Here is a 14,740-nt window from a genome sequence, read left to right on the forward strand (position 1 = left end):
AATTTGTCATCTCTCCCCCCCCCCCTATGTAAAGCAACCTTGGGTCTTATGAAAGGCGCTATATAAAACGAAGTTATTATTATTATTATTATTACCTCCTGAGCCACTGTCGCCCCCAGTATACAGGGGAGAGACACGACCAGATGGAAAAGAGAGAGAGAGAGATCGGATACCCAACGCAAGAACGGGCACGAGTTGGACAAGTGTGTGGGGTGCCACAGGGACATCCCGGTGAGTCTTACCTGGTGAGGTCGACGTGTGAGTTGTCGTGGATGAGAACAAACAGAGTGTACGGGTTCTGTTTGACCTTTCTCATGAAGGCCTCCATCTTGGCGTGTACGTCAGCGTCCAGACGCACCACATACTTGTCTGATTTCTGGTGGGCCGACGCGGCGTCCTCTACCCCCAGGTCCACAAGCACTCCTGGGGGAGAGACATGGGAGTGAATCTCCTTGATAATCAATCTAGGGTCCTCATGAATTGGAAGTGTAAGGGTGATAATTAAGACATGCAACAACTCAAAATCAACTCGACTCAATTTCCCCCAATAGTCCTTATTATCATTAAGGGGGATTAATAAAGGATCATCTTATCTTATCTTATTACAAATGACCTTCTAGGGCATCTCCTAACTGCCTGAACTGGTCTCCGATTGGACACGTACCTGATTGTCGGATGCGCTGTGCAGTCTGGTGCACCAGTACGTGGGATGGTGGGACTAAAACCAGGAAGTCCACTTTGCAGAAGCGCCCCAGGTCCAGGCTCTGGCTCCCTGAGTCGGCGATGGAGCAGACCTGTGAGAGGAGGCTCCTTGCTACACTTAGTTGTGGGGGGTAGATCTGGAATGCCTCACTTAACAGCTCTGTCCGTGGAGAGAAAAAGGAGAGGAGAAACACAAGCATGGAACATCAATGTACAAGTCAATATATCGACTGGCATATTGAACCCTTGTATGGTTGTTGATATATCTATTCCCACGCACACTCCTGGCTTCCATGGAGTGATTCACAGGTGACACCTCTAATACGATAGCCGACTGTGGTATGGAGAATGATGCTTCCAATACAAAATTATATTTGTTCACATTTTATTAGACCTTTAAGGATTCTCCAAAGAAAATATGCAAATCTGGTGTCCTGTGATCCAATAAGCTTAGAATTACAGCATTTCTTCATTTACAGACCTTTTCATAAAAATGATAAATGGGCCCAGTTTTATTTAACTATAATAATATAGTAGCGGACAGGAAACACACTTCTGGGGCCATTTATAATTTATAAATTATTTAAAATAATTGATAAATAATCGGTTTCCCTAGCAATGGAACTCTTCTGAAAAGGTCTATAGCAGACAGAGGTGACTCTGATGACAGAGGCCCAGAGCAGGGGGCTCGTCTGACCTGTCTCTGAAGGCAGCGTCATGCTAGCGGCCTCCTGGGAGTGGATGGGGTCGGTGACCTGGCCCTTGCGTCGCCTCTGGTAACGCGTCAGCTGCTTGTCCAGGTTGTCCCCTAGAAATAAACATACAGTCAAGACACATAATACAAAATACACAAATGCGTGAGAGCAGTACACCCCACCCTCCAGAACCACACAAATACAACGTGCACTCGCTCACACACATTCATTATTAAACAATCGCACGTACAAAACAGCTATTATTAAAGACTCAAGAGCAAGACAACCGATAACGGTGGTGTCTTGTACTGAGGTGAGGATGTTTTGTGGACCCAGTACTCACCGAGCGAGGTGGTTTTGAAGTGAGATGCCAGGACACTGACTTTCCCCGTGATGAGCTCATAGCTGATCTCCTTCAGGAACTCGTTGGTGGTGAGCATGCCCTCGGCTAGCGCCCGCGCCTGGTACTTTCCTGCGATAGACACACAAAATGGAGATTATTACAGGGCCCTTTACGCGATTGTGTTAATATACTGGCTTTGTTGTGTGTGTGTGTGTGTGTGTGTGTGTGTGTGTGTGTGTGTGTGTGTGTGTGTGTGTGTGTGTGTGTGTGTCTGTGTGTGTGTGTGTGGCTAATATGGCTAATATTTACACACGTCTGTTGTGTGCGTTTATGCTGTAAATGGTTCTAACTGCAATATTACTCACCTAGCACCAGCACACAGAACTCATTGCCGCATATTTTGGAGGCACAGATAATGACCACGTAGGTAGGCAGGCACTGCTGGTGGGGAGGTCCGTCACTGAGGGAGCGCAGCGACTCCGAGATGCCCTCTCCTAGGGAATTATGGGTAACCAGGACCTGGACACTGCCCCCCGAGACGCTGGCTTCCAGCCGAGCCAGCCAGGGCAACTGGGACGGGGAGATGGAGGGACCGCCGGGGCAGCAGAGCATGGCCTTCAGCACGATCTGCTCAAACTCCTCCCTGAGAGGAATCTGCTCTGAGCCTGCAGGAGTAAAGACCTATGATTAGCACAATTTAAAACGCAGCAAAAAAATACACATTAGAGAAATACAGAAATGAGTAATGAGGATAAACAAAGTTATGTTATATTGTGTTATGTAGTGCTGTACTGTATTCACTGCTGTCAAGTGAATCAAGTTCCTTTTGTTTATAATTCCTTTTTATTTGTTTTTTTTTAATGTTTTTAAATTTTTTGTTATGATTGTTTGGTTTGACGGAACAAGATACCGTGATTTGTTTGGAGAAATATGGAGAAGTACATGTTCAAAAATAGACTTTTCATTCATTCATTCATTGATTAGCGCAGTGTACCCTGGGCCAGGGATCACACTCCAGACGTAAGGTTGTTTGTTTGTATGGACAACAACACATAGACAAGATGACTCTTATTCAAGGTCATGCACTTCACTGAGCTCCCTGTTTGCTATTTAGAGCTGCTAACATGCAACTGACCTCTAGAACTAGGGGAGGAGAGTTTTGCTGTATAATGCCTCTTTTCCATTGCATAGTACCTACTCGACTCTACCCTACTCTACTCGCTTTAGGTACCTGGTACTTCGTTCCTTTTCCACTGCAGGTAGTACTCCGTTTGATCAAAACTGGCCACCGTAAATGTCCAAACCCCCCCCACCCCCTCCTAATAGACAGTCTCCTCCCCTCCGTATGTATATATTCTCTCCCCACCGTATGTATATTTCTCTCCCACCCACCCACCCCCTCCTAATGTACAGTCCCCTCGCCACCGCATGTATATATTCTCTCCCCACCGTATGTATATTTCTCTCCCACCCACCCACCCCCTCCTAATGTACAGTCTCCTCCCCACCGCATGTATATATTCTCTCCCCACCGTATGTATATTTCTCTCCCACCCACCCCCTCCTAATGTACAGTCCCCTCCCCACCGTATGTATATTCTCTCCCCACCGGATGTATATTTCTCTCCCACCCACCCACCCCCTCCTAATGTACAGTCTCCTCCCCACCGTATGTATATATTCTCTCCCCACCGTATGTATATTTCTCTGTCAGGATCTATAGGTAACAGTACTGTATATTTGCATATCGTATATGTCACAAATGTAACAGTACTATATACCTGTATGTCATGTATGTCCCTATGCCATAAATGTCATGATGTCATATATGTTGTGTATGTCATAAATGTCACTATGAATTGAAAATGGGGGACCCTGATGTAAACAAGACAAACGCCTTTCTCTGATCTGCATCCCCTTAACAATTGTGTGTATTGAGCCGTACTGTATTGTACCCATTCTGCAATCTGTTAAATAAAGTTTTCATTCATTCATTCATTCATCTCCGTGTGGGGAGGCGGGGCCGCTAGCGTACAGCATGATAGCTCCGTGAGCATAGCTATGTCCGTGAGGGCTTGGTGCAAGCCAGAGTAAACACAGTTTTCAATCAATCAATCAATAACAACATTAACCAGACTCTAGGTGTGTCTATTCTGCTAACGTTAACTCTCGTGTCTATTCTGCTAACGTTAACATTACCTCTCGTTGTGTCTATTCTGCTAACATTAACGTTACCTCTCGTGTCTATATGCTAACGTTAGCATTAGGTAATAACCGGTTTAAAATGGATGATGATTACCTCACGTTGTGTCTATTCTACTAACATTAACGTTACTAGTACAAACAATCAATAGCGAGTTATATTGATCACACTATGTACGCTAGCCATGGTCAAACGCAATCACATTAGCACATAGCTAACAACAAGCTTAACAAATCAGTTATCTTTTTGTGAGACTAAACTCTCCGCTCTTGGTGGTAAATTGTGTTGATGTTGGTTTTATTTCATCAATAAATGAGGCAGAATACACAGTGAATGTATCCTTTTTTGTTTATTGCACTTGTTCCTGCTGCAAACAAATAAGAAATCCTTCGCAAGGCTATATAAAGATGGCGGTGTTGTGTTTTTGTGCAGACGCTCCAAGTTCCAACGTGTGACGCTTCTCTCTTCTGACCAATCAGTGGTCTGCAGTGTTTCACGTCACTTTTCTGGTACCAGTTCTACTCGCTTGGAACCTCGACAGAGCAGGGACTAAAAAAGTACCCAAAAAAGTACCTGGTACCCAGTGAAGCGGGAAGGGGGGGTGCTTTGGGTGCTGCAGCACCCCCTGTTGGCGGGGAGTTGTAACTGCAAGCAATGCCAAAAGATTTACTAAAATCCAATAATTTTCTTTTTTTATTATCTTTTCCCCCCTCCTTTTTCCGATTTTTCTCCCATCCCACTGTTAGTCATTATGCCAATTCCCAACCCCCTTCCTGGTTGTTGCGCACCCCCCCCTACTGTTGGTCCGGGAGGCCGGAGACTGTCACATGTTTTCCTCCGACACATGTGCAGCCAGCCGGCAGCCAGCCTGGCAGCGCAGATTCTCACCGGGAGAGTGTAACGTGTGGAAGGTCGCACTACCTCCCTCCAGATCCTACCCTCGCTGTGCAGGCGCCCGGACTGAACTGTAGGGGTCGCTGTCCACAACGCCCAGGACCCACCCACGGCTTCCCTCCCCCTAACTCAGCCAAACAAGTTAGTATAGCGATCAGCCCAAGCCAAGGCAATGCTGACTCTCCGGGAGTCGAGACCGCAGCATCTTGCATTGGTGACGAGCACAATCTCCGCTACGCCACCTGACCGCCAAACTTTCATTTTTTGAGTTAGCATTTTAGTGTAAGCAGTCTAAAACATGTAAATTTTTTTTTAAATGTTTGAAATCCACTATTTAATGATATTTTCTGTGTATCTGACCTGACGCACAATTGCAGCGTACAGACAGTCACACACACATCGCCTACTACGTGGTTAATGTTTCAGCACCACGGACAGCGATTGTTGTTGTGACACACTCACTCACTCACACACACACACACACACACACACACACACACACACACACACACACACACACACACACACACACACACACACACACACACACACACACACACACACACACACACACACACACACACACACACACACACACACACACACACACACACACACACACACACACACACACACACACACACACACACCCACCCACCCACCCACCCACACACACACACATACAATGCGGGACACGTAGGAGAGGGGGAAAAGTGTATACAGTCTCTCGACAAAAGAGTCGGTGACCGGGATGCTTAATGCGAAGGATACCAATGTTTGGCGTAATTGCATGCTTGAGCAGCGCTGTCCACTTTATTGTGACATGATCTCTCGCTGCGACTTCTCTCACCCGTGGCAACAGAACACAGAACTCATCGTAAAACACTGGTCCATGTCCAGTTTGCTGCTCGTATTAAGAGCTTCAGCTGCTTCGCGAAGTACTTGGAAGCTGAATTCTCTCTTGAGAGCATGAAATCTGTTGAGTCTGGTCTACGGAGGAGACTGGGGCTGATGCATGCAGATTGGGAAATCCCTCGTGTCACGACACACACATATGGACCAAGAGGGGCTCAAAATGTCTGTTAGTGTCATCTGAATCAGACGGATAAAGCAATGGTTTTATCCAGATTATTTGATTATTGCCACTTCCACTAAATGTGGGACATTGTTCTGTTGATGAGGGATGCGGGACAAACATTAACTTTTTCGGGACTGTCCCGCAAAATGCGGGAAGGGTGGTCACCCTAACAGCTATGATTATTCATGTATATTCAGTTTTAATCTATCTATACTCTGCATCTGGTTATACGATCCTGTGCGCAGTGTGCGAAACGAAAGTCCAAACGCTAGTTGTTGCTACCCGCCGGTTGCATCTAAATCGACAATAAATCGTCTTCCGATTAGAGAAAAAACTGCTGCATTTCGTGTGTGAACTGTCCACATGTTGGTGTTCAAGTTTGTCTGTTGTAGTGTAAAATATTGATCTTTCAAATTAATGGAAAATCACGAATGATGCGCTTCGCACATGCATTTAATGTGACGTTATTATATTATTTATCTCCGACTCCGACAGCACCCCCAACTCTGACTGACTTCCCGCGTCCCTGCTGGTACCAAGTATTTTGGCAATGGAAAACCGAAAAGGCAGAGTAGAGTAGAGTAGAGTTGAGTAGGTACCATGCAGTGGAAAAGGGGCATAAGAGCGCTCACTCGACCATAAACTTTAACCCTCACAGCTAGACGCACAGGTCTTGGCCAAAAAAGTATCACTCATTACCAGAAATATATTTGACTCAGGCCGTATTAAAAGGAATCTGATCATTTGGAATTATTTGACAAAGCAAAGGCAAAAGGTGAGTATCCTTTTCTTTTCTTTGTGCCAATGTGTTCAGGCCGTTACCTAGGCGTGCGAGGTACTGTAGCGTGAGCAGAACCATGGTCTCCACGCTGAGGAGCTGGCTGCTGCCGAGACCCAGGTACTCCAAGGTCTTCTCCGTCAACTGGCTGCTCTTATAGCAGCTGACCAGCAGGGGACTCACCACGATGTCCCCCACATTCCCGTAGAAGTAGGGTAAAGTGCCGTGCCCTGCAAAAAAAGAGAAAAAACAGAGACACGGTATAACTGTGGTTCTTAGACCTCTTCATGTCAAGGACCTCAAAAAGACATACGACAGGCCATAGTGTAAATAAATACTTTTATTGTGATACTTTTAATACTATATCTGTTCAGCTAAAGGTACATTACACTGTTCTCATCTCCAGGACAGGCTGGTAGATTTCTACTTACAGAAAGCGGTTAGACAGCGTAGAAATCGGCATGACCCAGACGCCTATTCTGGAACTAGTCTAGCTGCAGGGGGGCCTCACGCCTTGACAAACAACAGTCACCCCCACTATCTATTATCGAACTCTCGATTCTATGAAAGTCCAAACCATTGTTAGGGGCGTGCCCAGCCCACTGTATAATTGTACCTTGCTCCTTCATTCTAGAGCCCACTCAGACTTGATCTCGTGTGAACTTGTCTTTCTGGGCCCAGCACTGCCTGTACTTTACCTTATTAAAGCTTAATAAAACTACTCTACTAAGAATTATACTTTCCTCTCTGTTATTTCTCTAAGCTGATCAACAAAACAATCGGGTCTTTCAATAGTCTCCCATTTGATTAGATGTTTGTCCCAGGGACGCCTACAGCAGGCGGGGAGATAGGTGAAACCTACGGTTAGAATAGTCATTCTTGTGCATTTCCTCTTTGGGCTAACTACATTTTTTCTGGGGATCCCCTGGAACCCTGTAAAGGCATATTTCTGAACCCCACTTTGAGAATAACCATGAGCCCTATTGATACACAAAATCCATATACCTCCAGTGTCTACACATCTATACACTGGAAGAATGCCTATGGATTGGGTCAAATTGGCTGGTTTTACACAATGGACAATGTTTTATCAACACGATCATTTGTGTTGATGAAGCCCATTCTCATCAAGTGGAGGAAGAAATGTACACAGACTGAACTATATCCAGTGCTCATTAGCAATAAGGGACACAAGCATAAAAAGGAACCAATTTGTACCGATGAGAATGACGGGACGGACTCCGGAGGTGTTGAGTAGGTTGTCGGGAACGATGACCGTCTCTCCTGCGGTGACGGGTTGGGGCTGAACCAGCCCTGCTACGGGTGGCTGAGGAGCAGGCATCGCCATAACCAAGCCTTGTGGGGAATAAAAGAGACACATGTCGTCAATACTAGGGTCCAAAGTGGAACCAAACACACACCATGGGGAATATTCACAAAGCAGGATTAGCACTTGTATGTTTATTTTGCAGCAATTCTTTGTCGTTGCCGCCATCTTTAGTGTTACAGCCCCTCACACTCCAGTTCTCAGGCTGCAGCTGGTTTGAAAGCGAAAGTAAACAGGCTTCTCTGCTTGCTGTGGCTCCAGGGGAGTTGAATAGTTCTGGCTCTGCTAGTTTCTTTTCTATCTTTTGGCACTTTTTTGGTGGACAAACCACCGCACATGTGCACCGTGACTCGTGACTGGAGTCTAGCTCTGCTAGCACACATAGCCTACTGTGTACAGACGGTTTCAAACTGTATTTTAAATTAGAAAGCAAACAAAATAAATGGACAAGAGAAAAATAAATCTCAATTTGGTCAGTATTGTCATTTGGACAAGCAAAGTCATTACTTTACGTTGCAGGCAAGAAAGACAAGTCTGTCCACTGTCTCTGGTTTTAAAACTGCCCTGTTGCAGGTCACAAAAAAATATATTGATATATCAATCGATATCGATTATTAAAATATATCGCCCAGCCCTAACTTGAATATTAGGTTTAGGGAATGTCATTCAGTCATATTGAGTACAACAAGTCAGCAAGAGGGGTACACCTCTGGCGGCTAAGGGTAAGTGTTATTGTTCGTCTAGCAGTGCCGAGCTTGAGTGCTACACTCTGAATGCATAATAGTATAGACATATTAAAATAGTAGATAGTAGTATAGACATAGTAGTATAGTATAGCATAGTAGTATAGCATGTTGTTTTGGTCTGATGTGTGGGTTGGAGTTTAGTCATTTCTTAGTGTGCGTGCGTTTCTCTAGACCTCTCTTGGCAGAGCCTGAGGTGTGGCCGAGAGTATCAACCTAACAGTAGCAACCTATACCAACTAATCCACACAAAGTGAGGTACCAAGAGGGAATATTTTGCCTAGAGGTCACTGCTTGACGGCATTACAAATTCTACCTTTAGTTATGGAACAAATATCAGAAGTTACTACAAGGAAGGTGCAGTTAGTAATTACCTAAAATAAAACGACAGCCATTTGAACTGGGGCATGAAGTAAATGATCTGCCTGGCACAAAGCTTCTCCCTTCAAGTAATTTTTTTCCTGATATCCGCAAACAATCTCTGAGACGGCCATGACGTACTACTAACCCTGTCTCCCTCTCACCCTAGTCTCTCCTCTTGTGTTTCTACCCAGGTCCTGCAGATGTCTCCCATGTGCGTTCCTGTCTCCCAGTCCTTCACCAGCCGCTTGTCATCTGTCATCACCCCCAGCTGTTGTCTATTAGTCATTAACCCCCCTGTGTATTTATGTTCCATTCCCCCAGTCAGTCAGTGCTCGTACATCTTTGTAGTTTGTTCTTCATTAAATACACCACTATTGGTTTTGCCCATCATCTGCCTCCTGTGTCTCCTGTATGCACCTGGGTCCACATCTCCATGACGGACCCGGCAGACTTGACCCAGCAACTCCACGCTCAAGGTACCGCCATTAGCCGGCATCAACAGCTCATCCTGGATGTCATGACGGAACTCCAGCACATAACAACCCATCTCTGACAGTCTCCCTGTGATGCCCTGGCTTCATCCTCTCCACCTACCGCCCAGCCACCTCATAGCTCATCTACTCCCCAAGAGGGGTACCATGGCGATCCAGGTAGCTGTTGAGCCTTTCTCTCTCAATGCTCCCTGGAGAGCTGCAACCCTCCTCGTTCCCCACTGACCGCTCCTGTAACTCATCACCCTGTTATCCTGACCGCTCCTGTAACTCATCACCCTGTTATCTGGTAAGACCCTAGCCTGGGAGACGACGGTGTGAGAGAAACAGGCTGCTGTCTTTTCCAGATTCTATTTGTTTGTTGATGAAATGGAAAAAGGTTCAAGGCTCTTCAATCTATGTCGTCAGCGTAGTGTGGTGTTCCGTAGCATGGCGGCCGAGAGAGGCTGGAATCAAAAGTCCCTATTCTTTGTTTTTCCAGCATGGTCTGTCAAAGGTAATTAAAGACAAACTGGTCTCCAGAGAATTGCCTGACAACCTAAGGGGTTTGCTCGGCACTGTCGCTGGACCTTGAGGAAAGCATCCTCCACCCTGCTTTGGCCAGAGGGTTTGGCTATCCGCCCACAAACTGCTGCTTCCAGTGGAGTCACACAAGCTGGCCCCCCAAGTTCATCAGCCCCTTCCCTATATCAAGGGGATCATCACCTGCCCAGCAGTCTACAACCATGGGGCACAGATATGAGAATGTCAGCCTGGGGAGGAGGTGCTGGTCCTGGTCGCTACCACAGAATGTACGTTTCTGCCCAAGCGGCACGGGCTGCTATGAAATCATAGAGCGGATGAGTGTAGTTGACGAGTCAATTCAATTCAATTATCTTTAATGACCACCCAGCCAGGCTGCTTAATCATTTTAGGTAACCAACTTGCGTCTAGCCACGCCCCCGCGGCAGCGGCAGAGCGGAGCGGCAGAGCGGAGCGTTGGTGACAAGTTCGAATCCCTTCAATTTTTTTTTTTTTAACTCGCCGGTTAAGTTTAGGCATTGTTTCGGAGTTGGTTAAGGTTAGGGTTAAGTTTAGGCATTGTTTTGGAGTTGGTTAAGGTTAGAAGGGTTAAGTTTAGGCATTGTTTCGGAGTTGGTTATGGTTAGAGTTTGTCTTAGAGCATGGCAATATTCTTTCGGAGTTGGTTAAGGTTATGGTTAAGTTTAGGCATTGTTTCGGAGTTGGTTAAGGTTAGGGTTAAGTTTAGGCATTGTTTCGGAGTTGGTTAAGGTTAGGGTTAAGTTTAGGCATTGTTTCGGAGTTGGTTAAGGTTAGAGTTTGTCGCAGAGCATGGCAATAGAATGCAGCCTATTTCCGCACTGCCGCTCTCTCGCGCTGCCGCGGTCACATGGGCGTCGTGGCCAATCAGAGAAACGCTGAACACAAGTTGGTTACCTAAAATGTTGACGCAGCCAGGCTGGTGGAATTTGATTTCAGTGCAGCATGTTACAGCATTGTTCCAACATAGAACATAGAACATATAACATCACTTACAATACGTACATACTACATGCAGTTAAATACATAAATACATAATTACAAGACCACAATATCAAAGTTCAGAGTTTATGTCCATGTCCATAGCAACAGAGGTAAGGGGGGTTGCGGGGGGGGGGGGGGGGGTGCTACAGGGAGTTCAGTGTCCGTATGGCAGTATGGCAGTGGGGAAGAAGCTGTTTTTAAAGCGGGATGTTTTGGTGGTCAGGGATCTGTAGCGCCTCCTGGAGGGCAGCAGCCGGAAGATGTGGTGTGCTGGGTGAGTGGGGTCAGAGATAATTTAGAGAAAATAGAGTCAACTACAAAGTAAGACAACTTGGTCAGAGGCCGCAGTGTTTTCCCACGTTAGGAAGGGAGAAGAACACCCCATTACTTACTGGGAAAACTGAAATATTATCTGCGATTATCTGACCATGCCCCCCCTGAAATGGATGAGCAGAGCAAAAGATAACAATGCAAGAGTAACCCAGTGGTTCTTGGACCTGCAGGATTTTAACGTTGACCTCCCTCTCCCGCCGAGATGAGTGCCTCTGGTCAGTGACTCCTAGTAACAGCCTGGAGCTGGTGGAGGGAATATATGGCAACAACTGGGCTCACCGCACACAGCAGAGTGCAGCGAGTGAGCCACGCTCCTTCCAGCTAGGAGAGGTAATTAACCACTGCTACTTCCCTGTTCACTCTCTGCAGCCAATTGGCATGCGAGCGTGGACACACCTGACACCTGGGGCCCATTCACTAATCAAGGTCAGAACTGTATTTCAGCCCTGACAACCGGAGGAGAAGGGAGAGAGGACCTCAGACACTCATAAAGGGAGCAGACCTTTTTTTAAGAATCCCCCCGGCTGGAAAAGACCCATTGTTTTTGTCCCAACTCCTCCTTTCCAATTGTTATCAATAAACATATTTTTGTTCAAACGCTGAGCCTCGTCTGTGGTGTTGTATTTCAGTGCAGAACCTGCCTGCTCTTTCCCCCGGGTTCATACACACACAAATACAAGCACACATAAACATTCACATTCACATGCACAAGCACTGACACACACACACACACAGGTGCGTACACACACACACACACACACACACACACACACACACACACACACACACACACACACACACACACACACACACACACACACACACACACACACACAGTTGAAAACACATGATAAGAGGTTCTCAGAGACTCAAGCAGAGCATATTATAATGTATAGTGCTATCCTGATAAATAGGAGCATAAGGGAGCTCCCTGGTTTAGCCTGGGTTCATGAACTGACCTGGAGAACAGACTATAGGCCGGATGGCGGGCACAGGGACGGCTGTGGGCGGGACGGGCACCAGGGTGCTGGGGTGCCAACTGCGGTGACGCTTCTTTGGAGGACCAGAGTTCATGGCAGAGGAAGCTAAATACCAAAAGAGTCAACATTGAACACACTCAAACTACGTAAAGGCAATATAGAACACACACAAACTACGTAAAGGCAATATAGAACACACACAAACTACGTAAAGGCAATATAGAACACACACAAACTACGTAAAGGCAACATACAACACACTCAAACTATGTAAGGCAACATACAACACACTCAAACTACGTAAAGGCAATATAGAACACACTCAAACTACGTAAAGGCAACATACAACACACTCAAACTACATGAGGACAATATGGAGAGGATGCCCAAACTACAAACAACACTGCAAATATAGATATATCAGATTTTACATATCATGCAGTTATAAAAGTAGCTGTTTGGCAGATGAAGAGCCAGGCTTACCTGGACTGTCTCCCAGGTCTGTGTTTCGGTACGCATGGCCTTGAGGTACCAGGGATCTAGGATGTAGGATCAGTAGGGGAGGATGCCCCTCAACACCCAGGCCGTTAGCTGGCCCGGTCACCCTCAGAGCAGTGGGTACTGGAAACAGAAACACATGCACACACATGGTAAGATGGTCTAGAAAGCTTTCGGATCAGATGAAGCCCTATATAGATAGGTAATGTGTTTCACAACAATTACTGTAGCTTGAGCAATTTATAAAGATGAGTCAGGCCTAACACTGAATTATTGATTTCCTATAGATGAGTGGCTATTGCCAATGACCTGCAGGGGCATTTCCCAATCTCATATTCACTGTGTATGCATTACACTAAAACATTGATTGGTATGTGTAGCCCTTGCTTGTCAATATCACAACCTTGTAAAAAGCTAATGGATAGCAAGGCCTTAAAAAGTCATTATAGGACTCCTCCCTTCACTATTGATGTGTGTATGTGTGTGGGTGGGTGTGTGTGTGTGTGTGTGTGTGTGTGTGTGACTGTGTGTGTGACTGTGTGTGTGTGTGCGTGTACATGTGTTCCGTGTGTTTGCATGTGCATGCATGCATTCATGTGTGCGTTTGTATTTGTGTCTCGGCAGCGAGTAGCAGAGGCTAATCTTGGCTCTGGTCGCATTATGATAGGCCACATACACAAACCAGTAGCTAGGCAACATGTTTTAGCATACAAGCAAGGGCAATTGGAAGTGAATGCGCTGATGAATATGGCTCATCAGTGTCTAAATCCTGGACACGGCCGGGAATGCGTGAGCGTTACTCATGTTACTTCTTATGAAGTGATCTCTTGTTTTTTCTGTCTAGGAGGATACACTGTATGAATAAAGAACATTATTTATAGAACATCCAAATAAAGCACTGTGGGGCAATGATTGATAAACCCTACAGCCAAACTGTATTGAGAAAGAGCTTAACCTATTGGCAGAGTCTTAGTCACTGGTGTGGAAGCCAGAGGCTTGAGGAAACTGCAGTCTCTGCCTTGGTCCTGTCCCCCAAAGAACACTGCTGATGGAGAATCTAGAGAGAGAGAGAGAGAGAGAGAGAGAGAGAGAGAGAGAGAGAGACGAGAGAGAGAGAGAGAGAGAGAGAGAGAGAGATATTAGAGGTGTGGACTCTTCATATCAGTTGGACTCGAGTCAGACTTTGATTACTTCAGACTCGACAAAATCAAAGAAGACTTGCAACTCGACTTTGACTCTAAACAAAGTTTCAGACTTGTGTAACTTGACTTGAGACTTGAGTGTCAAGACTTTTTTTTTTTTTATCTACTTTTTCTCCCATTTTCTATTTTTCTCCCACCCCAATTTCGTATCGTCCAATTCTACCCTCCCCTGTCTCGAACGTTGTTAGGCCATGCCTCCCACAAGCCGGCTGCAATGTGGACTAAGCCTTACATCACGTGTCCCCTCCGGTACTCGAGGAAGCAGCAGTCGCATCTTTTCACCTGCACAGCGCGATCTCTCAGCGTCGGGGTCTGCGTTTGGAGGGCACGCCGCCTCCCCTTCGCTTCCTGATTCTGCTGTGCAGGCGCACCAACCGACCTGTAGGAGTCGCTGTCCACAGCGTCCGATCCCCACCCATCAGCTTCCCACCCCCTAATACTGCCAATTGTATTAGTATGAACGACCAGCCAAGCTGATAGCAATGGGGAGAGCTGGGCTCGAACCCAGCGTATCCTGCATTGGTGGTGAGCGCCTTGCCCACTGCACCACCTAGCCGCCCCCTTGAGTGTCAAGACTTGAGACTTA

The 14,740-nt window shown here is 46.2% G+C and overlaps 1 protein-coding gene across 1 annotated transcript in view; it reads right to left on the reverse strand.

The window, feature by feature from the left end:
* The window catches only part of greb1l (GREB1 like retinoic acid receptor coactivator), a 50,152-nt gene that overhangs the window by 18,551 nt on the left and 16,861 nt on the right, over positions 1-14,740 (reverse strand). The window contains exons 7-16 of the mRNA XM_084327818.1: positions 13,908-14,009; positions 12,938-13,075; positions 12,434-12,559; positions 7,912-8,049; positions 6,738-6,923; positions 2,106-2,405; positions 1,741-1,869; positions 1,400-1,510; positions 665-862; positions 243-423 (exon numbers count right to left, since the gene is read on the reverse strand). Of these exons, the coding sequence (XP_084183944.1) occupies positions 243-423; positions 665-862; positions 1,400-1,510; positions 1,741-1,869; positions 2,106-2,405; positions 6,738-6,923; positions 7,912-8,049; positions 12,434-12,559; positions 12,938-13,075; positions 13,908-14,009 (1,609 nt within the window). The remainder of the gene's footprint in view (positions 1-242; positions 424-664; positions 863-1,399; positions 1,511-1,740; positions 1,870-2,105; positions 2,406-6,737; positions 6,924-7,911; positions 8,050-12,433; positions 12,560-12,937; positions 13,076-13,907; positions 14,010-14,740) is intronic.

This window comes from Notolepis coatsorum (assembly GCF_963971535.1).
Source record: "Notolepis coatsorum genome assembly, chromosome: 13".
NCBI lineage: Eukaryota > Metazoa > Chordata > Actinopteri > Aulopiformes > Paralepididae > Notolepis > Notolepis coatsorum.